This window comes from Poecilia latipinna, unplaced genomic scaffold, assembly GCF_001443285.1.
Source record: "Poecilia latipinna isolate Pla-1442-1.1 unplaced genomic scaffold, P_latipinna-1.0 Scaffold215, whole genome shotgun sequence".
Classification (NCBI taxonomy): domain Eukaryota; kingdom Metazoa; phylum Chordata; class Actinopteri; order Cyprinodontiformes; family Poeciliidae; genus Poecilia; species Poecilia latipinna.
The window spans coordinates 431,628-454,816 of NW_015112831.1; the positions used below are offsets into that span (position 1 = coordinate 431,628).

Below are 23,189 nucleotides of genomic sequence, written 5' to 3' on the forward strand. Positions count from 1 at the left end.
TTTTTTTTTATGTTTGTTTCTTAACCAGCCTCTTTGTGTTTGAACCTTTCAGGCTCTATGTTCCCCTGTCCTCTGAACCCTTCAAGTGAGTGATCAGTTTTTAGTTCTCATAGTTTTTCTCCTTCATTTCTTTAATTATTGTCTGTTTGGTCGTTTGCAGAGTTACAGTCCGTCTCCTGTGGCAGCCTCCACCAGCTGGTAGAGGAGCCGAAGCCGCCTCCTCTACCTCCTCGAAGGAAAGACACCGTGTCCGAAGCGAAAGTAAGAAATGGCGACAAAACGAAAACGTGACAATTGACTGTTGGTAGAGTGCAGGAGAGGAGGTGAGAAAACGGGGAAACTTTAAAACGCCGTTGAAATTTACAAAATTCCACTAGAAAAAAACGAGAGAACCTGTTTTTCATCTTTGAAGAAGAGAAATGTCGACGCATTCGGACAGATTTACATTCGACATATCAGAGGAATGTGACGGATGAGGAGGTTGTTTAAAAAAAAGTACATAGTTTCTTAATTCAGATTTATGTGAAAAATACACATTTTTCACATAAACAGTAAATTTAATTGTTCGGTACATGAATATCATGTGATGGATTGAGACAAAAAATACTGAGAGGAAATGATCGATGCTTTTAAAGGTTTTAGCAAATAAACAACCTTAAACTGTCGTGTGTTTTTCAGTAGCCTGCTGCTCAGATTCTACTAAAATATGAGGAAAGGGAAGTTGTGCATCAACAGTGGCCTTTGCCCACTTCAAAATAAAAGCATGGATATAATCGTTACTTGACTAATTCCCGACAGTCGAAAACCAAAACGTCTCGAAACATTTCAAGGTTCACTCAGCTGAAAGTGAATTAGCTCTTTAGAACTTACCCGGAAAAATTAATTTAGGGGAAACAAAGTGTGCCAAACATTGTCAAATTTAGCAACAGCTCTAAAGCACTAAACTAAAACTTGGCTGCACTATCAGCAAGTTAGTGGAAGTGCGATCGCTCCTGGTCTTCATGATGCTGTTCCTTCTCTGATTTTATGAATCTATTTATTAGATTTTCAAATTCAGCTGATCAACAATAATCAAATACATCTTTAGAAAATAGTTTCCTCTGTTAAGAATTCATTGTCCAATCAGTGTGAACATAATCACAATACTTTGACCTTTTTGAATTCTGCACCTAAAAAAATCTGCTACTATAAAGCAAACACACTCTAAACACTAACTAAAACTAAAAAATACTTTATTCAAAAATAAATAAGACTGGGTTGTGCTGTGGTGGCGCAGGGGTTAAGAAGCACAACCCACATATGGAGACGCGGCTGTCACAGGTTCGATTCCCAGCCTTGGTGACCTTTGCTGCATGTCTTCCTCCTCCTCTCATTACCAACTTTCCTGTCAATTAACTATTGAATAAAGGAAACTAGAGCCAAAAAAATCTAATAAATAAATAAACTGAATAAAACGAACAAAAAGTCACAACAAAATAAAACTAAACTATAATTAAAAAAAAAACTCAAAGCTGTTAAAACCCTGATCTGGAAAATAGAAGCACCTGATTTTATTTTGTGGTATCACGAAAGGGGGGCGATAAATATCATTAAATGACACATTGTTTGGTGTGTGTGTGTCTCAGCAGAGCTCCATGTGCGACAGCCCCCCAGCCATCCCTCCGCGGCTCCCCCCCCTGCCGAGGAACCAGCACCGCTCTCCGCTCTACAACGGCCCCCACTACGACGGACCCCTGCCCAGCCCGCCGCCCCCACCGCCCCGGGACCCGCTCCCCGACACGCCCCCGCCGGTTCCCCTGCGGCCTCCGGAGATCTTCATCAACTACCCGCAGCCGTCGCCCGGCCCGGGCGTGGCCCGCTACAACTGGGACCTGAACAGCTCGCCCAGCTCGCCCAACACACCGCCCAGCACGCCATCGCCACGTGTCCCCCGGCGGGGTTGCCCCCTCAGCGCCAGCCAGAACAGCCTCTGCCCGCTCCCCACCGCCGCCCCGCCCGTTCCCCCGCGCCACAACCCCGTCCCACAGCTCCCCAAGCTCCCGCCAAAGACGTATAAACGGGAGGCTCTGCAGCCGCCGCCGCTGCAGAGCCTCCCATTGGTGGAGAACACCGACAGCAGCCAGTGAGGCGACTCTGCCCCCGTAAGCCACCAAAAAAAAAAAAAAACTCAAGAGCCGCTGATCTGAAAAAGAACAGGAGCCGCTCCGCAACAATCCCACCACACCTGCCTCGTCCGCTCAGGGGATCAGTAGCTCCGCCTCCTCTGCAAACCCTCTGTGCCAACGACGAAACTCACACCGCTGTGCCAGCTAGCAAACAGCCCAGGAGCGTCTGCGTCTGCGAGGCGCAGGGATGGCCAGCTCCTGGTGGGGGGGCGTCTTTACCCCCAAGGCTCCTCAGACTCCGTAGCCTCAATCGCGCTTCTTTCTCCGTTTCCTTTTGGGCATTGACGTCAGTCGGCTTTCCCTCTGCAGCTCAGAGATCGTCCGAAGCCCTTCAGCTGATCCGCTTCGCTTTTGTCTTTCTTCTTTTGTTTCTGTCCTACTAACTGAAGACAGTTGCCAAAGTCTTATTTTATGCAGGGGGAAAAGGGATTTTCTTTTTGTTTTTAAAGCGATTCTAAACACTAAACGAAACACTACAAAGAGCTGAATCCCTCCCTCCCCCCGCCGCTCCCCTCCCTCACTTTGTATCTCAAGCTGTACACTGTGACTGTAAAGTATCAAACTGTCTTTGTTTTGTTTTATTTGTTTTGGAGGTTATTTGCCTAAAAACCTCTCCGCAGCCACAAAAGAAAAATGTTGCCTTTCTTTTTTTTTTCTTTCTTTCTTTCTAAAAAGAAAAATCCAACAGCGGTGACCTCTGACCCCAGTCCTATTGGCCCAGACAGACACGACAGCTGAGCCAAGAACACTCCGTTTGCACAAAGCGTTGGGCAAAGTCAGCAGGTTCAGGTTGGACGGACCTCACTCTACGACGCCGACATCTTAACCGACCGCCCGCCTCCTCCACCCGGACGTCACGCCGCTGTCCGACACTGTGCTCCTCCTGCCCTCGACTCCAGCTTCTTTATTTGTGTTGAGACTTTTTGCACTGGAAGCATTTCCCCCACCAAAGCTTTAGGAGGAGGATGGCTCAGCCTTTCACCCTCCTCCTGCTCCTCCCCACTTTCTCTCTCTCTCTTTCTCCCCCCAGCGGCTGCTCCCGATGCCTGAAACCCATGAAAAATAATTAAAAAAAAGGAACTTTTTAACCCAACTTCTTCCTCTTTTTTTTTTTCTGGCTTTGAAACATTTGGTTTCGGTTCGGACAGACTGAAACGATCCACGCCTCGCGCTCGGATGTGCCTTTTTAGTTCGTTTTCTATTTTCCGGAAATACAGCAGACGGTGTCTAAAATGCTTAAAAAAGGAAAAAAAAAGAAAAAAAGAAAAGTTGCCTATGTAATGTTTAGAACAAAAGCTATACACTATAAAAAAAAATTGTACGTTTGTTCATGCTGTGTGTATATATAACATGTATACACTAACTGAGTCATTTGTATAAAGTGAAAATCCTTTCCCTCCTCCCTCCGTCTTAACGTACCATCAACTACCCCTTTTTTTTTCCAGTCTTTTTCTTAAGAATCCAACGCTGCTACAGTGGGCTAAAAATGAAATTTAAAAAATTAAAAAAATAAAAAAAATAAAAAAAAACAGGTCACTGTTGCTAATTTGCAGACAATCTCCAGTTCAGCCAATGCGATTATTTCCCAGGAAAAGCCATTAATTTCCCCCTCTGGTGCTCCAAAGCAATGGAAATGATCCAGCTTAATACACCAAGCACTTACACACACAGACGACGCGTGCTTCACTTTGTACATCCTACTAATTGCCTTTTTATCTCCCTTTCAAAGACTTTTTAATGCTTACGCTCATCAAACAGAGGTTGGAGTAGTATTAAAGTTGCAATGGAATATATTCAAGTCACAAGTTTTGGCGCATAGTAAAGAATTGGGGGGTGTTTTTTATTTAGTTTTGGTTTTCTTTGTGTGTGTGTGTTTTTTTTTTGTTTTGTTTTGTTTGGTTTTTTTGGGGGGAACACACTTTGTGCACTTTAGGCTGTACTGTTTAAGAGCCACAGTTGTCACAGGAATGTTTGTAAATGCAGTGACCCTGGGCAACACAGATCAGGCCAGGAAAGACACAAGTCTACCACCTCAGTTTTTTCCTTTTCTTTATTTCTCCAACATTTTCCATCTCACCCGAACGCTCGGTCGGCGTCTAATCGCCACGAACAACTCTTTCTAAAAAAAACTACATATATATATATATATATATGTATATAGATTTTTGCTCATTCACTTTGAGTTCAGGTAGGAGGAGGATGGAGTTTTTTCAAACTAGTCCTGCGACGCGGTGTTTGGGAGGATTTTCATTCTGGTTTCATGTGAGAACTCTTTGTCGTTTCGTCTTCGTTTTCCCCGTCTCAGAGGCTCCCGTGTCAGTATTGATGGGGTTGATCTTACCAAGGTCTCTTTTGTTGTTGTTGTTTCAAACCGCCCCTCTCACATCCACCCACCCCTCAAAATAACTATTAAGTTCTCTGTTGATGGCACTGTAACAGCTTGATCCAGCAATCAGTTTGTTTGATGGTATGTGGCCTTTTAACTGCTTTGTATTAATGATCTTGATGAGATTAATAAATCACCCAGTCTTATTTTGTACTGAACCACTTATTTCTCATTTGTTTCTTTTATGTACTGGAACTATAAAGTTGACATTTTCTCAGGTTTTCTTGCTTCCTGTTGTAGGCCAAAGCAAAGTGGTGCAGAGAAACGGGAAGGAAAGACCCGTCATCGAGTCCTGGCAGATTTCCCTCCAGGTCTCCTTTGTATTTGTTTTCATCCATCCTCCAGTCGTCACCATCACGGCTGGAAGAAAAATGAAGTCAAATTTAGCAAATATTTGACTTCATTAAATCCCTTCGAGCTGGAGATCACAGAGGCAGACCAGCAATTTTGTTGCTCACACAAAACATCTCAAATGAATTTATTGAAATGAAGAGCATCTAGATGTTTTGCCTTTTTTTTTTTTTTTGCAAAAAGTCAAACTGTGCTGCAAGGTCCCTCGCTGTCCTCACTGTCCCACAGTCCTCCCCCGTCCACGGCTGGTCCGTAGGTCCCTCGCTGCTGAGCAGGCGCAGGTCTGAGGACAAAAAGACACAAAGCACCAAGTTCAGGTTGGTTTATTTTCACTCAGAACCGAAAATGTCGCATTTGAAATGTTTCTCTTCCTACACGGAATGATGCAACAAACAATATCACATAAAACCAAATGATCGTTGTGACCTCATCTACACGTATGATGTGTGAAGTGTTTAAAAATATGGTCAGATCCAGGAAACTAACAGAGAATATTTATTTTATTTTTTTAATAAAAGCTGACCATTTTAACTGGACAAATAGAAAAACTATCCATCCAGAATGATCCCAGAAGCGACATGTTAATCTACAATTTATTTTAACATGAATATATTAGCATAAATTATTTGTATTTCTTACTTGTTTGAGAGAATTGACATTAAAACATGTGTACACACCTTTGTGTTATGAAATAAAAGTTCAAATACAATCTGTAATTTTTTTTTCCTATAAAATCACAGTAGTTCATCTTCCATGTGAAGCCAGTGCATCATTTATCACTGGGGTTACCTCAGGTTTTCCCTGCTGGGAGCGAAAGCCTGGAAGTTGTTCCTGACTGGAGCTGGAACTGGAACGAACCCAGCAGGTCTGCTGTCCTTCTCTGGAGCGGAATCGGCCTGATCCAGACGGTCGTTCACATTTAAAGGAACAGAGGAAGGACGTCAGATACAGGGTTCATTATGTCAATGTGCTTTATCTGAACTAGAACACAAGAATAAGCGTTAAGTTATTGTTTTATAAATTCATCGATTTTTGAAAACTAATCTGATTTTGTTTTGCGGTTATATCTTTTGGCCACACGGGGGAGCCAAACTCAACACAATCGCCATTTCTTCTTGCATCGCGGAGCGTTGGGGATTGGGTTTAGGGGTGTGTGACATGCCACGCACATTTGTCATCCTATTTTCACGAATATTGCATTGACTTCTGTTCATTTGTAATTTATTTGGACCCTTATGCTAAACCTAACTTCCTCTCAATTCAAACTTTGGCCCTAAACCTAACAACTAACCCAAAAACAGCATTTTAACAGCAGTCGCTCCTCACTAACTAGTATTTGTTAGGAAAATGGTCCTTACACCGTATCAAAAACAAGGCCACACATTACACAAAGACACACAAACAGTCATGTTTTTGTATTTTGTAGGGGCTTTACATTGACTTCCATTCAGTTTCTACAGTCTAACCATCACATGCCTCACTCTCACCAAAAGTCAATTCACGCCTTAGCTCCAAACCTAACCTCTAAATCAAAAACAGTCTTTTCCCTCATGGAGACCGAGAAAATATCCCCACATTGTTGGCAGAAATAGGACATAAGAACCTGGTTCACACACACACACACACACATACACACACACACACACACACACCCATACCTAAGTCCAAGTTAGAAATACCAAATAAGCTAACATGCATGGTTTTCCCATCACAGGATGTTAAAGTCCTCGGGACTCACCGTCCATCATGGTTTTGAAATGCACCTGCTCCAACACACCTGAGTGACACGATTCAATCAGCTTGGCATAAAGTTCAGCAGAAGTCCTTTTGGAGCCCATTCAATTTCATTACATGTGTAGAAGCAGGGAAACATCTAAAATGTGGATTTGAAGATCAAGTTTGATGTCTAAAGCACAGTAATAATCCACTCCAATGGCTTTTTATTCCCAGCAGTGGGGATTTTCATAGATAAAGTGCAAAAGTATTAATATATCCAGAATTTTCTGAAATTTGTCACATTGTGACCATAAGTGACAGTGTTGCTTCTTGGGATTTTATGTGATAGATGCACAAAACGGAGCCAAAAAGTGGAATGACTTTGATCAAAGCATACTCGTATCTTAGACTGACCAAGTCCAGGACTCTAATTGAGGATCAGCGACAAGATATGAAAATTAAAACATTCTGCAGCTAAAAGTCCTTTAGCAAGGCAGACGTTGGATCCAAACAAGCAAAACGTTGAAGTACCTGCTTGGATGGATCGTCCCAGATGGGCCTGAAGGCACTTTTCAGATGTGGAGGAGGCGACCCTTTCCTCAGGCTGACCAGTCTCTTCCCAAAGGAGCTGATGAGGCAAGGCGTCGGTCCGTCCGCATGCAGCCCTGCAGGGCTCCTGAGAGGAGGGTGAGGGGTGAACCTGGGAATCTGCCACCTCACACACACAGTTCTGCCTCTGGTTTCCCCCGCCGGCGCCGGTTGCTCCTGCTGCTGCTGGCTGAATGAGGGCTTCAGCAGCACGGGCACCTGGCTGTCCTCCTCGTCCTCGTCGTCCTCGTCCTCCCCACTGTTGGTGTCCACCACCTCCCTGCGCAGGGTGCCATCCGGGCTGCAGGAGGTGACGGAGGAATAGTCAAAGGCGGAGGTGTCGTCCGTCTCGCTGTTTGCGTGCGTCGTCTCCGGGTCGTTGGCGGATTTCACAGTGGGCTGGCTGAAGGTGCCCTGACCCGAGTCGCTGTTTTCTCCCCATCCCACGACGTCCGGAGCGAGCAGAGAGCAGCACGCATGACCGCAGTGGCAGACGGGCTGCCTCAGGGCGGCCCGGTCTCTCAGGAAGCTCTTCCTCCTCACCGGGCTGCAGGACCAGCACTCCAGGCGCATGGAGTGACCGCCATCCACCCCATTGGTGAGAGGAGCAGCCAGCTGGACATCTCTGAGACAAAAAAGAACTTTCAGCAGGGAAATCCCGCTTTTGGACGCCGATTTGAATCGTTAAAAATGTCAAAGCCACTGCAAGAAACGCCGAGGTCTACACACCTCTGAGCAGCAGAGCTGGACTCCTCTCTTATCTGCTGGCTCCTGGTGCAGCAGCTTCCGGAGGACGCAGCGACTGCAGCATCACAGGGGGCGCTGTTCACGTCAGGGGATGAATCTCTCAGCAACAAATTATGGCTAACATTTAAATACTTAAGTTCAAAAATGAAATCTAATAAACAAAAAACATGACTTTCTCCAATTCACACATTGTCAAACTTACAGAATGAATATTGTTTGATTAAACATGCAGAATTCATCCAGGCAGAATTGGTAGAATGACCTCAAATTGGTTGGATTCCTGCCATGAACCCAGCCTTGATTCGTAATTCATACTGTTACAAATGAAATGAGGTCGAAGCCACTGGAGAAGTTTGACTCGCCATCTCCAAATCCAGTTTTAAAGTGCATTTGGACTCAATGTCCAGCTGTAGCTCCCCGTTTCAACCATCTGACCCAACTTAATATGAAAGGGAATCGGTCAAGAGGCTCAAGATCAATCCTGGAATCACCAAAGCTCCAGTCAGTCATGGACTGGACGTGTTCCTGTCCACAGTGGAGACAGTTTAACATCACCACTCAGCTAGTTGGTCTCTGGAAGTTAAAAGTCAAAGGATTCAAAATAACTCCACACTAAATTCAGACTCGAGCACCAAGTTTTGTTGTATGGTGCATCATCATTCCACCGTAGTCAAAGTGGCCCAAAAACATCAGTAAAGCCCCAAATAAAGACCATATAAACTTTTCAAAACACTGAATATCTTCTGTCCTGTTGTACTCCCTCACCTTTGCCCAGCTTCCTCATCTTCCTCCCATCGAACGTCCTCCTCCAAGATCACGTGGCAGCGGGACAAAACGCTCCTCAGAGCTCTCTCAGACCCCAGCAACAGGCTGCAGTCAGGATGCTCCTTACCGGTCCACTGCAGCAGGTTCTTCAACAGGAACGTAAGGAAGTATTGTAAGTTAAGTCAGTTGTAAAATAGTTGACATTTTACGCATCGTTGTAAGTACGTTAGCTTGCAAAAATCCCTTCCCGTGTTCATACTGCAACCACAAACTCGTGTATTCTGAATTCTGGGATTGACTTTGACTTTACTCTTTTGTTTGTTTTATGAAACCCAGTGAACTTCATCAATAGAATCTGTAGATATTACAGGGGGTCTGTTGATTTCAGCGAGCCAAATTTAAGACTTTTTAAGACTTTTTTAAGGTCAGCCTGAAGGAAATTTAAGACCAAAAGAACTATAAATATAGGGAACAATTGAGAGATCCTTAACTCACGTTGGCTGGGAACAAAAGTGAGGCAGTGGCAAAAACAAATATTGTCCAACCAAGTGATAATACACTTACCTATGAGAGATGCAAAAAAGCCTGCTAACTAGCTAGCAGAGTTTTGTAGCAGCTAGTTGCCGCCGCATCAAGACACTGAAGATGTCTGCACAAGCCGCAAATTACTGCCACAAAAAAACAAAACTACATAAAAGATTAAATAGTCCTGCCACGGCTAAATTTCAGACTTGTGCTTAGCGTATTTAAGGCTAACTCGGGTTTTTAAAATGAATTTGACATTTTTAAGGCCTTAATACTTAGATGCGTCACTTTAAGGCTTTTTAAGACTCTCTAAGGATGCACAAATATCTTGTACTAGTCTTACCACTAAGAAACGCACTTTTTAAAGAAAGTCAGATGAAGTCACTTTACAGACGACACAGCGGACGGCTCTCCTCATATCAGACCAGAACTGAACCTCGTAGCCTGTTTTCAAAACGCTAGCTAAATTAAAATTGCACATCAATCCAAACTCGCCCCTCCCAAAAGTAAAACACGGTGGTGGCAGGGTCATGGTGTGGGGGATACTCTTCTTCTTCAGCAGTTCCACAAAGTATTGACTCGTGAGGGCTGAACAGAACTGCATGCCACGCGTCTCTGAATTTGCATTGTAATATTTTCATAGAAAAGCAGAGTACCTCCAGTCAGAGGCTTTTTCCAAATTCGTTGTAATACAGACCACTACAGGAGATCTACAATAACTCACCTGAATGTGACTCAGGTAGCTGTGAATCCTAGCAACAGGAGCCAACAGCACAGAGAGCAGTTTTATCTCCTCTCTCTCCATCTGGCCGCTCTGTGGGAACCAGCAGAAAGTTGCCATTGGTGACCATGTCCTCCCAGTTGTGCCTGGTGTGAGGTCAGCACATTGTCACACGTCACCTGCCTGTGTTTGGAGGCTTTTCCCTTGCTGATTGAGCCGGTTGAACTCGAGTGAGAGGAACGACGCCAACGTCGTCGTGTATCCGAGATACATATCTGAAAAAGCTGTCTGGACAACCAAAGTCAAAGTCAGCAGCCTGCAGCCGGAAATGTCTGGAAGTGACTTAAAAAAAAAAAGGGGGAAGAGGGAAGATCTCACGTCGTTTTGGCCGATGAGCTGCACCAGGATGTCGCCGACCAGAGACTTCCAGTGTTCGGCGGATAACCTCTCCTGCAGGGTGTTCCTGAAGAGCACATGTCGCTGCAGGAGCTGCTCCACGAACCTCACATACGTCTGACTGGGCCACACGACAGAGGGGAAAACCTCAGTCACACAGAGCAAAGCGGAAACTTTCTCTCCGGTTTTAACACCGTTTTAACCCGAGGCGGGACTCACTACGGCTCTCCGGTGGTCTGGTGAGCTGGCGGTGTTTTGTACTTGTCGTACAGCTGGTTCAGGGTCGACACGTATTCCCACTCAGAGTGCAGGAGCTGCATGGCCACCTGGTGTCGAGCATCTGCGCAGCAAGAAGTGGAAGTCTGGTGTTGGAATATTTCATTTTCATTATTCATTGTTCAGATCATTATTCACTTTGGAAGCTGAGCGTCCAGTCTGCACACAGAGCAAAGGCCTTATGTGAAACACGGAGGCCAGGAATGGCTGCAAAGAGGCTGTTTGGCCAGCAGAGGGCGCTGCTTGGTTTCTCACACATGAACTACAACTTGAAAATAAATATTTGTAGTTTATCTTTTAAGGGCCTCAATTTGAAGGATTAAGAAAAAAGCTGAATAATAACTCAAAATAAAAAAAAAAAAAAAACAACTAACAAATTGATTGTAACTTTACCCAGAAAAACCTTTGTAGTCTAATTTACAGTAATTGTATGAGGAAAACAAGCTAATGAAAAGGCATGAAGTCTCTATTTTTTTATTTGTGTTTTCTTTTTGTTTTTTTTTAGAAGTTTGGTGCAGTAGGACCCCAAATAAAATCCTGCTCAGGGCTGAATCCAAATTGTATTCCGGCTCTGGTTGAATCCCATTTAGAAAGCTTTTAAATGCGCCCTTCCCCCCAAAAAAATTGTTTTAATGGAGCAGAACATTTCAGAACCTCGGGGCTGACCTGTTCCTTCGCTCAGCCCGGCCTTCAGACCCTGGAGGAAGCAGTGAAGGAGCAGTTTCCCTCTGGACAGGCAGGCCGGTGGAGGAGCACAACACTCACAAACACCGGCTGGCTCTGCTGGATCGCTGGAAACAGACAGGAGACAGATGGAGAGAGATTCTCAGCTGGTCTGACGTATTTTTTCAGTGATTAAAAATACCACACGTTTTGCTGCCTGCTGCATTTATCCAATCTGAAAACATTTAAAAATTAAAAATCCTCCTCTATGGCCTTAGAAGATAAGATAAGGTAAGGATAGCACACAAGAAAAAAATCAAGAATAAGTAAATAAATAAATTAACACAATAAATAGCAATTAGTAGTAATAGTCTTAAGGACACACATTGCATATGTGTGTGCACATATAATACTTATAATAATGTAATGCATTATATAATGCATAATATATGACAGATATATGAAAATTAGGCCTGTCACAATAATCGATATACCAATTAATCACATGATAAATTAAAACAAACTCAGTAACTTCCCTTGGCGTGATTTATTGTTTTTCTCTTTCTGCCAAAAACGATACAAAAGTCTTTTTGGAGGATAATTTTGTTTACCAAGACTTTGTAATTAATTTTATTTATTGTTTCTGTTGTTTTGTTTATTTATTTTGGAGACTTAAAATGTCTTCCAGCTCCAGTGCTAAATGTTAATTAGAATTTAAAGTTTAGTGATATTTGAAAATGTATTTTATTATTATTATTATTATTATTTTTATTATTTTTTTTTTTATTATTATTAATTAAAAATCGTCTCACGACAACAATATCATCGTTTATCGCGATAACGTCTGGAACAATTTATCGCCCAGCAAAGTCTGTTATCGTGACAGACCCTCTGTATGACATAAAGAACAACCTTAAAAATCAGAATCCTGCTCAAAATGCCTGTCTGGATTTCTGCCCTTCTAAGCCAGAGTGAACATTCCTGGTTTCTTATCCGTTGTACCTTTCTCTTGGTTTGGACGTGAGGCTCTTTCCGTCCAGCTCGGGTCCGGGCCTGTTGCTGTACAGCTGCACAATTTGACTCCTCAGTACTCCAAGTTCCTCCTGTGGGAGGAAAAAAAAAAAAAGCCCAGTCACAGTCAAACATTGATCCCTGTTGCCGTGCACTGGACGGACGGCTACGTCCCGCCTCACCCTCAGCGACTCGACCAGCGCCTCCAAGCGGAAAGCTTTTTTCTGACAGCTCCTCCTGTTCTCCTCCAGCTCCTCCCTCAGGTGCGAGTCTCCATGCTGGATCCGACCGAGCTCCAGCAGGGCGCTGGTGAAGCCCGTCTTCAGTTCTGTGACCATGAACTGTAGCTACGGAGGCACACGGTGAACATGACGCTACAGTGGCTTGATCTTTTCTGAAACGGTTCCTGTTACAACCATGAACTTTCAATGTGTTTTATAAGATTTTAATGTGGAAAAAAAAAATAAAACACAATGTAAAGTAGTTAATGAAATGGGAATGAAAAGAAAATGATGCATGGTTTTTATTTTACATCACACCAAAGTAAAAAAAAGCAACAAAAATAAAAACTACCGTATCAATATAAACAGCGTCTCCATGTTGAGACATGATGATTTTTTTTTTAAGTAACGTGACAAAAAAGTCAATTTTTTTTTAGATAACTATCTTCTTTAGATTTCTTCTAATATTTTTTAAGAACCAGTGTTTCATTTTTATATTGAGGATTTAAAATCAAGATAAACATAAAATGGATGCATATTTAAATAAATGACGATTCCATCATAATGACAAGGAAAAACAGATGTAAAACTTTTTAGTGTCATTCTTTGTGGAAATATTGCATCGTGTTTAAAGACATGAACTGGGTCAAAGCTAATGTCCAAAAGAGCCACTGAACTAGACCAGGAACAAACGGACAGAACCACAATGAAATGTCTTAGATTAAAGTACACTGAGGTCTGAATGACCTAGTCAAAGTTCAAACTAAATTTGACTAAGAATTACAGTCCAGATGTGTGAATTGGGTTGAGATGTGCTTCCAAAGACAGGAACTGTCTTATTGTCTTATGTCTTATTTTTAGAGAAAAATATTGAAACATTTCATTTCCTTCCCCTTAACAATTATCAACCAGTTATTTGCCTCTTCAATAAAACACGTTGAACTTTGTGGCGTTCACTTATAAAATGAAGCTACAATCAAACGATCTTGCTCACTGGAGAGGCTGCATTTGCTGCCACTAGACAAATACAACGATGGAAGGATTCACCGTGTACCGTCTCTTTAAACACACCGAGCTCGGCTGACGACGGGAAATTTACCTTTGAGATTTCAGAGACGAGCTCTGCCTCTTGGGGCTTCATGACCTTTGCAGAGAGAGACACAAACAAGCCTGTTCGCAAACACGCAGCGACTGACGAACACAAACTGAGCCGCCCGTCTGACGGCTTCAGGGATGAAAGCCTGCCTAAAGCCACTTCCACTTCAAAAAGGTGGATTTATTGTCTCTTTGCTCCTCGTGTTCTTGTGTTTGTGTTACCTGTTCAGATGTTGCTCCTGCCAGCAGACCCTCTGCTAAGGAAGTGCTGAGCGAGCCAAAAGAGCCGCAGGGGGAGATGGTGCAGGAGCCAAGATCCCTCCTTAGAAATCTGCAAACAGAAGGGCAGGCAGAACCCGGAGAAACACGTCGAATTAAATTCAAATAAAAAAAAAAAAAAAAAAAGCCAAACACTTTGTCGTTTAAACAGGCGTTAAAGTAAAACCCAGCAGAAAGCAGGTGATGTTTTAACTGATCCAATCCCATATGTTAGTAATCATATGGGCTGTAACGTCACTCAAAACTTTGAAAAATCCTCGTTATAATGTAAATGACACACAACCGTCCAGCTATTCTCAACTAAAACTTCAAATGAAAATAACTTGTGTTGCAGAGGGAGTTGGAAAACACTCGCCTGGCTTCACGTTCTTCTCCTTCTCCATCCAGTTTGAAAAATGTGCACTCGCTCCTGGAGTCTTTAGGCGTTGTGTGTCGTGTGCTGCTCTTGGTGCCGCTCCGTGTCCACAGCAGGTCTCCTCCTGTGAGGAGGCAGAGCTTGTAGCTGCCTCAGAGGAAGGATGCGAAGCACGCTGCAAATCAGAGGGCTGGAGGTCGTCTGTTGTTTTCTATGATTGTTCTATGAGGATCGACTAGATCAAAGATCTGCAGCCGTTCCGACCTGGAGTTTACATGTAGGAAAACACAAAATAGAGAATATTTGTGAGGTGGAAGTAAAAGAATGGAGGGTTATTATTGAAAATAGGTCTGGACTTTGACTGGGCCACTCCATTAAATGAATTTAATTTGATCTATTGCATCTCTGGCCGTGTTTTTGGGGTCACCCTGCTACAAGGTGAACCTTGGCTGCATTTTCAATTGTTTCCTCCAAAATTCAATGACAATCTCATCAACTGGTTTCCCTGCCCTTGCTGAAGAGAAGCATCCCTCAGCATAATGCTGCCACCACCATGTTTCAAGGTCAGAGTGGTGTGTTTGGGATGATGTGGAGCCTTAGTTTGTTTTCTGATTAACAAACCTCTGAGACTTCACAAAAAAAAAAATCTATATTTATATTAAGATTTTTATTTTACATATAGCCGACTTTCTGAAATTTAGCTACATTTGACAAGGGGGGTACCAGAGTAAAGAGGCTCAATACAAGTACACTCATGATTTTCCCTTCACGTCACAGCCAGAGGCTGGAACCCTGCTGACTTTTTGTCACATTAACTAAAGGGATGTAAATACTTTTGCAAGGAGTTCATATTTCTTATGAGTGATATAAAATGTGACAAAACATAATTCTATAGTTGTGAACGGCAAATATGAAAACTTGTACATTGTGGACGCAGAGAGCTTTTCAAGTAAAAATATTCGCAACAATCCCACTCTGTTTTAATAGTTGGCATCGTATAGGATGTTTCTCTTTTTATTTTTACATTTAAAATATAAAATTTAGGCTGGTTGTTCACAACTTTAGTTTTAGAGCAGGGGTGTCCTCGAGGGCCACCGGCATCCTGCATGTTTTAGTTCTCTCCCTGCTGGTAGCAACAACCATTTCAGCATGTCAGTGTTCTTCTTAGGCCTCTAATGAGCCATCATTTGATCCAGGTGCGTTAAACCAGGGAGAGAACTAAAACACGCAGGATGCCGGGCCTCCAGGACCGACACTGGGCGCCACTGAGAGAGAGACAGTCTTCGAGATTTGTCGTCTTCACTCCGCCCACGCTTGCTTGACCCAGCAATATAAATCGAACGCCACTACGGGCTGTTGCGCTGCGGTGGGCGGAGTTAAGAGTCAGCTCTTGAATCTGATTGGACGATAGCTTTGTAGCGTTTTAAAATCGTAGCACTTGAACTGGCTGTCAAAACACCGGACACGAAGAGAGCGAAGAAGGTGGAGAATAAATACATATATATACACATTTAAATCTTAAAAACTGTAGAACTGCTTGCTGTTAAGGACTGTTGTATGAATAATTATTTTAGTAGCTGAATTTAAACTTTTTTAAAATGACGTAGGAATGATAGCTGACGTTAGCACGTGAGAAATAGTACCGTCTGGCGTTTTATTAGAACTTCAAAAAAGCCTTTTGAATAATTCAGAATAAGGTAGATATAACATGTCTGACTCTGTGAAACCTACTGTGATTGTTATTGTTTTACAGTACCCAGTCTTCTCTCGAAGGCGTCTGAAGACATGAGAAAGACCGAGTTTGACTCTTCCTCTGATGAAGATGTGGAAGAAGAGCAGCTGACTCCGCTCCACATGAGCTGGTATATGAAGCAAAACACGCAAAATTATCCGCCCCTCTAAAGCTCCTCGTTATGGCCACAAATTTAAATGGGTTTTCAGTAATTTTGTCATTGACACAAAGCAGAAGTGGAAGTAAAAATCTAAAAACTGTCCTGTGTATACTCCCTCTGAATCTAGAAGACGCAATATTCTGACTTTTTAAAAAACATTATCCTGTAATATTTTTGACTGGGTTTCAGGTTACCTCTGTCCATAGTTGAGTGCTCACAGTACCTTGGAATATGTGCACTGCCAGGTAAAATCATGTTCATCTGAAAGGTCTATTTTAGGACAAAGACTTTTTTTTTTTTTGACATAATACATTTCTTCTTATTCCAGGTTGCAAGTATAAAGATGTTCGCAGGTCCCTGCAAAGAGATGTTGGTAAGGCAGTTTTTGAGGAATCTTTTCTCAGATCAGACATTAACGCTGCAGAATACAACTGTCTGTGTAAATATGTATTTTTTACATATTTGAACTATTACCACAGAATATCTGTGAAAAGATCCATCTCCTTCCTGTGCTCTGGAGAAATGCACTGCTCCAAACAACCAAGCAGAGCCAGGAGGAGGGTCTTAGTGCTGTCAATCAAACTTGTGTGAATGCTACTAAACAACTCAACATAACAGTTTATTTCACAAATCTCATACTGTGCTGTCAGAACATGGTGATAGTTTCAACAATTATGTAAACAAAGTATTTTTTTTATTATAAAAGTTAAATACTGCATTGAGTAATGTGTTTTATGCTGTTATTCTATTGATGGGCGTCACAGCTTTTAATCTTTTTACTCAGTAGTGGAAAATGACAAATTTGTCTAAAACGAACTTGCATTCCTTGCCGTTACCAGATGAGCTGAAGAACCAGGGGGTGCAGGATGTGTTTGTCTTGTGCACTAGAGGGGAACTGAGCAGGTACAGGGTCCCGTCGCTCCTGGAGGTCTACGAGCAACGCGGCTTCACGGTGCACCACGCGCCGTTCCCCGACGGAGACGTTCCCGAGCTGGAGCAGTGCTGCCAGATCCTGGACGAGCTGCAGGTCTGCCTCGAGAGGAACAGGAGAACGATGGTCCAGTGAGTCCAACACACACACACGGGCTACATGAGGGATGTATTTGAAATGTTGAGTGGAAAAGATCTCCAAACACTGAAGTTTGTTCACTTACCTCTCAGAGACTCGATGAGTAGCTTGGAAAGGTAAAGCTCGTCCAAATCCACTGCTTTGTTTTTACATTTATAAAAATGGGAGAAAATGTAAAATATGGCATGAAAACCTTTTCAGGAGCCCAACAACTTGTGGATTAACAAACAGCTTCTCCAAGGTTTGCGTGTTTTACCGCTTTCCCACAATTATTTAACAACTCATTGATGAAAGGCAATCTTTGGACAAATTAAAACTCAGCACAGGAAAATGTAACTTACTTAAATAAACCAAAAAAATTCTAGGCAGCAGTGGTTGAATTTATACAGCACCTCGCAAATAAAAAAAAAAAAAGACGGTAGCATAAAAACTAAAATACTGAATAAAAACACAAAGTGAAAGGAAATAAATGTTAAATACAATTAAATCCGATTTAGAATATTTAAAAAAGGATCTTAAGGAATAGCATGTTTGAATAAAAAAAATCCTCGACTAAAACTCTCAAAAGCAAATCGATTTGCATCGCTCCAGAAAGTTCTGCAATTCTTGGAACAACCAGCAGATTTTGGTTTGAGGACCTGGAGGATCCAACAGTTCAGAGATTTCAGAAGGATTCTCATCATGCAGGAACCTGAACGTTAGTCAGGGTTTTACAATCAATTAATTCAGGAAGTAAACAGTGAAAAGACAGGAGGGATGTCGATTCCTCTCTTGGTTCCATGTAAGAGGTTTTCTTTTTTTGCTGATGCATCATGATATCCTAAATCGGAGGAAATGAAAGCCAATTTTTTTTTTTAAACCAACCTTTATAGTTTGGAAATATTTCTGTAAGTAAAGATACTCTGCCATCATCTGGTCACCATAGAAACCACAACGAAGCTCTGCCTGTGCGGTTTGAAGTTCTGAACTGACTCTGCCTTTTCCTTTCCTCCTGCAGCTGCTACGGAGGCCTGGGGCGATCCGCTTTAAGTGAGGACAGTCTGCTTTCACGTGATGACCTTCTCGTTTGAACTTTCTCTTAACTCGCAGCATTTGTTTCCCACTCAGTCGCCGCCTGCCTGTTGCTCCAGCTCTCGGTGACGATGACGGCCAGCGAAGCCATCGAGATCCTCAGAGAGCACAGAGGAGGAGGAGCAATACAAACGGTGAAGGTGAGGTCAGATAGTATTTTTAATGAATAAGGAATTCAGCACGCCTCAATCTTTTTTTTTTTTTTGCAGCAATACAATTTTCTTCACGAGTTTCGGGAGAAGTATGCCGCCTACAAAGAGAACAGAGAGGCTTCCACAGAGAGATCGGTGTCTCGGTGATTCTGGAGAAAATAATCTGTAAACATCTGCATTCAGTGATTTTTAACTCTCCAAGAGCTGCACTTTAAGAGTAGTACATCACTTCTTTGAGCTTTTAAATAAACCAAAAGGTTCAGGTAACAACACAACTCGGCTTAAAATCTTTAAAAATACACAAGCCTGTGTTTAAGCTTTAAAAAAAAAAGTAGATGCGTACATTTTCTGTACCAAAATATATATATATATAAAAAAAGCCTTTTCATGTCTGTTAAAGTGACACTACTTAATCCACCGCACAAGAAAAAATAAATAAAATTTACATTGCAGAAAATTTCAGCGTTTTGGTTTTATTTTGAATTATTTTCCCAAATGTGACAGGAAGGTGTCTAAACTGACTGGTGCAAAATGAAAGACATTGCTCTAACCAGTGAAAGCTTGAGCTAAATAACTTTTATTGAACTAAATAAGTTGGAGATGCAGGAGTGCTTGATGTCAGAGGAAATTGTATAAAAATCCAGAAAACAATAAATAGACCAGAGATGCTAACAACGTGGACTATTTGTGTTCAAATCAACCAAAAACAGATCAAAAGGTACGATTCAACAGTATGGCACATCAGCAGTTTGCTACTGAAGCTCTATACATCGCTGTCGAGTCGGCCTTTCACTTAACTCAGAGCTACAAGGGAAAATTTACAGAAAATAAACCACACATGATCCCCTCATGATTAATATAGACAACTAAATATTGGACAGGTAGATTTTAAATATTGAAACAATTCATTGGGGAAAAAAAAAACCCTGATAAGACGGTGCGTGCGTCATGTTTCACTACAAGATGACGCTCGTCTTTTATTCCTTCAGTCCATCTTTAGTCTGAACAGACTGAGCTGTCTGCAGCCAAGATCAATAAACTACCTGGTCAGAGTACATCAGCTGTTACAATCCAGAAAAAGGAAAAAAAACCGTAAAGCAGATCAGCACACGTTTAGATTCACGCACACAAACCTCAAATCCTAATCTGTAAACACTCGAAAGCAGGGAGCAAAGATGGAAAACTATTTTTATTTAATCTCAAGCATTAAAAAAAAAAAGATGAACTTGTCCATTGAAATTTGTCCGTATTTCCAGACTATTTTTTTTTAAGTTGTAGTGCTTTGACGGAAACGCTGCGACCAAGATAGTCTTTAAAGAGGTTAGAAGTTTCCAGAATGACTCTCTGCACTGTGTGTGTGAGTGTGTGTTTGTCGGGGGGGCTCATCCACTTGAAATGACGGCTCGTGTTGCTCATCAGTGGTCTCCAGCAGGTCCAGTGTTCCAGCACTTGGATCATAGTGTCTGGTCATCTACTGTACGGCTCGGTCCGTTTCCCTCCACGTCTTTAGGAGCTCACCAGAACATAGATCATTCTGGAAGAGACAGATTAGGATTACCGTCAGGTTCACTCACAACCGCCTGGGTCCTAATGACCACAGCCAGTAAGATGGTGCAACATTTTCAACATCTGTGACTGACAAAATAACGACTCAGGGTGTTGCCACAATTTAAATACATCTGCTGAAAATTTACAGTGTTGACAAAAAATAAAAATAAAAAAATACACATTTTCTTACCGTGTGTTAAAAGTGGGAGCGTTTCTATTACAGTCATGAAACATCAACTTTCATGTTTTTGACAAATCTAAAACTTTAGTTAAAAAAAAAAAAGCCTCTTTTGTATTCAATTAGATTTTAGCAGAGAGCCATTTTGGGAAAAAAAATAATTTAAAGCTGCAAAAGGTCACATGACTGAAAAAAATACAACTTTTTACACAAATATCTCCTTTGGGAAATTTCTTGTAATCTTTATAGAACAAGCATTTTGTGTCTTTTTTTTAAAGGGCAAGGAAAACGGGTCTAAAAACATTAATGGGAATTTTAGTGTTTGTCATTCTTTGTGAAAATTCAGTGCAAATATTGCAGGAGAATTTAAAAAAAAAAAAACCTTAAAATTGTTATATCTGTATTTAAAACCATCAACTGGCTCCTTTTCAGTTTCAGCCAAAGTTATTCAGAGCCAGCTGCGACTCCGCAGGTTGCAGAGCCGCATGTTCAACCAATGCAGAGAGCTTCTGTACGATTGTCAAAGTGAGAAATGGAAAAAGCTGTGTACCCGTAGAGATAGTAGAAGAATGAGAGGAGGTAGAAAGCCAGTTTGCACCAGCCTTCTTTTTGACAATAGGCCAGGATGTCGGCATTCATGATGGTAGTCGGGTCATAGAGTCCTGGACAGCTCATCACAGGTCTGCTCGTATACCTGTGGCACAGCAAAAATATTAATAAATAAACCTGTTAGTCACAAACGAAGCAGAGGATTCCTGTTTCGGCGGTCAGCCGGTTGCTCGGTTACCCACCTCCAGACGTGATAAGCCAGCAGCGGCAAGTTGAGGAAGAGGGTGAGCCACTCGGCCGCGCACAGAAACATCACGCAGAAGAAGAAATGGATGAGATACTCTGGCAGCACCAGCTGAAACAGACCAGAGGAGAGGAGACGTCAAGGCACAGGGACAGCCGGTCAGTCTGCCTTCCTGCTCAAAACGAGACGATTAGGAAGCCAAGACAGTCAGAGGACGACGTGGGAGAACGCTGCAGCTCCCTGAAGAAAACCAATCGTCTTCAGAAAGCAAAGACTGAGGTGTTCTCACTCGGTCTTAAAAAAAAAAAAAAAAAAAAAGGTGACATTTATAAAAATGAGGGAAAGAAATACTGAGCTTCGGTGTAATGTGATGGATTGTATGGCTACAATGCATGTAGCCGGGGTGACAGCATACGACGCCATTTTTAACCAAGTAACAGGGTGAAAAATCAAGATCTACCACTTGCAAATTCGATAATTCCACAATATACTCCGGATTAAAAGAAAAAAAAATCTGATTTTCAATGTTTAGATTAAAAACCACAAAGTGAAGTTCCTCCCTGACTTACAGCTTAGGGGTGGGCATTTATCGTATCGTTTATCGTGATAAATTTCTTGTGATAAGAATTTTGATTTATCGTTGTCACAATAAATTCAAATTACTGATGTTTATAACCCCCAACACTGTCTGAATTGTTAGTTTTTACTATTTTTACCAATGTTTATACAAAAAGTGTATCAATACATTTGAAAATATGATAAATTTCAGTTGCTGTGAGTAATTTATCAATACAAATCACATTTTTTACAATGACTGTCCTAAAGTAGTGCATTACAAATGGGGATGTTTTTCAGGAGCAGTATTTGTGTTTGTAAGGATATGATTGCTGTATCATTCAGCCATAGCCATTACCTAAAAATAATTAACTAGTTAGCACTTTTATCGTTATCACAACATTACTACAAAATATCGTGATAAAACTTTAAGTCTTAAGCTTCGGCAAAAACATGAGTTGCTTTTCAGAGTTTAGAGATCGATTCTTGCAAGTGGACCAGAGAGATTTATTTCCCACCCTGGTTCGGTGACATGCATCACCTTGTGCGTCTAAACTAAATGACGACGCTTGCTCAGGACAACGTTGGTGCATCTCAACATCGACGTGTCTGCAGCGACGACAAATCCGCACATCGTCCCGCTTTGCAACAGCACATTGTTTGAGAACCATGCTGCGAGCGCAAGCGGCGTCGATGCAGCCAGCGTGCCTGAGGTTGTGTCGAGCGTCGGGTTCAAGGGGGCAGATGGAAGCACCACATGGAAGCCATGCATTTGGGGGGTGGGATAAAATAAAATAAAAATACAGCAAGTGGAGCCAAACCAACGGCCCGCAGAATGACAGGTGTGGGGCGTGGGGAATGTGCAGGATCTGCACTGCGCTGCCAAATACGACACAACTGAACAGACGGAGGGGGGTGGGGATGATAACCCCAAACGGGTTCAAACTGGGCTCAAAGCCTGCATACCAGACTATGCAGAACGCCATGGGTTACAGGTATGTGGAGCCTGACTTTTTTTCTCCCTCTACACTAACTCCTCCTCCTTGGAGAATTTCTAGCCAATCAGAGGTTTTAAATAGTGCTGAGCTGGAGAGAGGTGGGTGGGATTCTGCCGCCATCTGTTCAGAACCACAGGTGATGTAGCTTGGAGCCAACTCTGAGCTCACATACAGCAGCTTATATCGGACAAACAGTGGCTCAAACTGTAACCTCCAATTCGTGAGGAAAACACTTTGTGTGTGTGTATTTCAGTGAAGAATGTGGTTAAGCTGGTAACTTGAAAGCCATCCAACCAACTGATTTAAGTCTTTGTCTAACACATGGAGAGTTTACTGAACTACCATCTGTAAAACCATAAGCAAACAAGGGGTTGATTGTAATAGAAATCATGCATGCTTTAAGCATTTGCCAGTCTTTTCAGTCAAAAGCTAACGCCTCATCAATAAGCCAGAGCCGCTGAATATTTACACACACTGCTCTCCCCGTAGCTTCACTGTCTCGCCAAACGCGATGTCAGGAGATCCTTACAACAATCTACTGGACAGGAGCCGTGTCCAGTCAAAGTATTCATTCCCCTTTTACTTTGTCACATTTTGTCCCAGTACAGCGACAAAACTTTGCCAACAGACCAACGCAATTTAGAAGAAGCATCCATGTTTTTGCTTTTTTTTT

At 42.2% G+C, this 23,189-nt stretch overlaps 4 protein-coding genes across 7 annotated transcripts in view; 2 read left to right on the forward strand and 2 right to left on the reverse strand.

Moving 5' to 3' along the window:
• sos2 (son of sevenless homolog 2 (Drosophila)) overlaps positions 1-3,652 on the forward strand; it is a 44,576-nt gene extending 40,924 nt beyond the window's left edge. Inside the window, exons 21-23 of one of the 2 annotated variants that reach the window (XM_015031722.1) lie at positions 53-85; positions 161-261; positions 1,629-3,652. In XM_015031722.1, coding sequence (XP_014887208.1) covers positions 53-85; positions 161-261; positions 1,629-2,126 — 632 coding nt within the window. In that variant the 3' untranslated portion in view covers positions 2,127-3,652. Of the gene's footprint in view, positions 1-52; positions 86-160; positions 262-1,625 lie in introns of both variants that reach the window. The other variant, XM_015031721.1, reaches the window with a different exon arrangement.
• Positions 3,270-14,412, reverse strand: LOC106946986 (uncharacterized). Its single transcript, XM_015031723.1, has 15 exons — positions 14,261-14,412; positions 13,849-13,957; positions 13,631-13,675; positions 12,493-12,657; positions 12,302-12,402; positions 11,303-11,427; positions 10,580-10,700; positions 10,343-10,481; positions 10,148-10,252; positions 9,968-10,057; positions 8,719-8,864; positions 7,936-8,028; positions 7,150-7,831; positions 5,692-5,798; positions 3,270-5,185 (listed from the first exon to the last, which is right to left on the reverse strand). The coding sequence occupies exons 3-15, from the start codon at positions 13,670-13,672 to the stop codon at positions 5,086-5,088; spliced, it is 2,016 nt and encodes a 671-aa protein (XP_014887209.1). The 5' UTR covers positions 13,673-13,675; positions 13,849-13,957; positions 14,261-14,412; the 3' UTR covers positions 3,270-5,085.
• A 1,219-nt stretch (positions 14,413-15,631) lies between these two features.
• cdkn3 (cyclin dependent kinase inhibitor 3) lies at positions 15,632-18,901 on the forward strand. 3 transcript variants are annotated; one of them, XM_015031724.1, is made up of 8 exons: positions 15,632-15,742; positions 16,014-16,122; positions 16,342-16,397; positions 16,481-16,525; positions 16,992-17,214; positions 18,219-18,250; positions 18,329-18,432; positions 18,502-18,901. In XM_015031724.1, exons 2-8 carry the CDS (start codon positions 16,046-16,048, stop codon positions 18,589-18,591), a joined length of 627 nt encoding a protein of 208 aa, XP_014887210.1. In that variant the 5' UTR covers positions 15,632-15,742; positions 16,014-16,045; the 3' UTR covers positions 18,592-18,901. The 3 variants fall into 3 exon arrangements, with proteins under 3 accessions (XP_014887210.1, XP_014887211.1, XP_014887212.1); XM_015031725.1 differs by having other exon boundaries at positions 15,637-15,742; positions 16,034-16,122; XM_015031726.1 differs by lacking the exon at positions 15,632-15,742 and adding an exon at positions 15,878-15,957 and having other exon boundaries at positions 16,034-16,122.
• A 714-nt stretch (positions 18,902-19,615) lies between these two features.
• On the reverse strand, positions 19,616-21,110 carry cnih1 (cornichon family member 1). Its single transcript, XM_015031727.1, has 3 exons — positions 20,962-21,110; positions 20,721-20,864; positions 19,616-19,978 (listed from the first exon to the last, which is right to left on the reverse strand). Exons 1-3 carry the CDS (start codon positions 21,030-21,032, stop codon positions 19,951-19,953), a joined length of 243 nt encoding a protein of 80 aa, XP_014887213.1. The 5' UTR covers positions 21,033-21,110; the 3' UTR covers positions 19,616-19,950.
• Positions 21,111-23,189: the final 2,079 nt, after the last annotated feature.

Bases quoted from the DNA above. Each gene is read 5' to 3' on its own strand.
- cnih1 (XM_015031727.1), bottom strand. From the start codon at position 21,032: ATGTTTCTGTGCGCGGCCGAGTGGCTCACCCTCTTCCTCAACTTGCCG. The intron at 20,865-20,961 runs GTGGGTAACCGA...GCTGTGCCACAG, and splicing joins CTGGCTTATCACGTCTGGAG to GTATACGAGCAGACCTGTGA. The intron at 19,979-20,720 runs GTACACAGCTTT...TGTCTCTTCCAG, and splicing joins TTCTTCTACTATCTCTACGG to AATGATCTATGTTCTGGTGA.
- cdkn3 (XM_015031724.1), top strand. From the start codon at position 16,046: ATGAGAAAGACCGAGTTTGACTCTTCCTCTGATGAAGATGTGGAAGAA. The intron at 17,215-18,218 runs GTGAGTCCAACA...TTCCTCCTGCAG, and splicing joins AACAGGAGAACGATGGTCCA to CTGCTACGGAGGCCTGGGGC. The intron at 18,433-18,501 runs GTGAGGTCAGAT...TTTTTTTTGCAG, and splicing joins GAGCAATACAAACGGTGAAG to CAATACAATTTTCTTCACGA.
- LOC106946986 (XM_015031723.1), bottom strand. From the start codon at position 13,672: ATGAAGCCCCAAGAGGCAGAGCTCGTCTCTGAAATCTCAAAG. The intron at 10,482-10,579 runs GTGAGTCCCGCC...CGTGTGGCCCAG, and splicing joins CAGACCACCGGAGAGCCGTA to TCAGACGTATGTGAGGTTCG. The intron at 5,799-7,149 runs GTACTTCAACGT...CGTCTGGATCAG, and splicing joins GGGACGATCCATCCAAGCAG to GCCGATTCCGCTCCAGAGAA.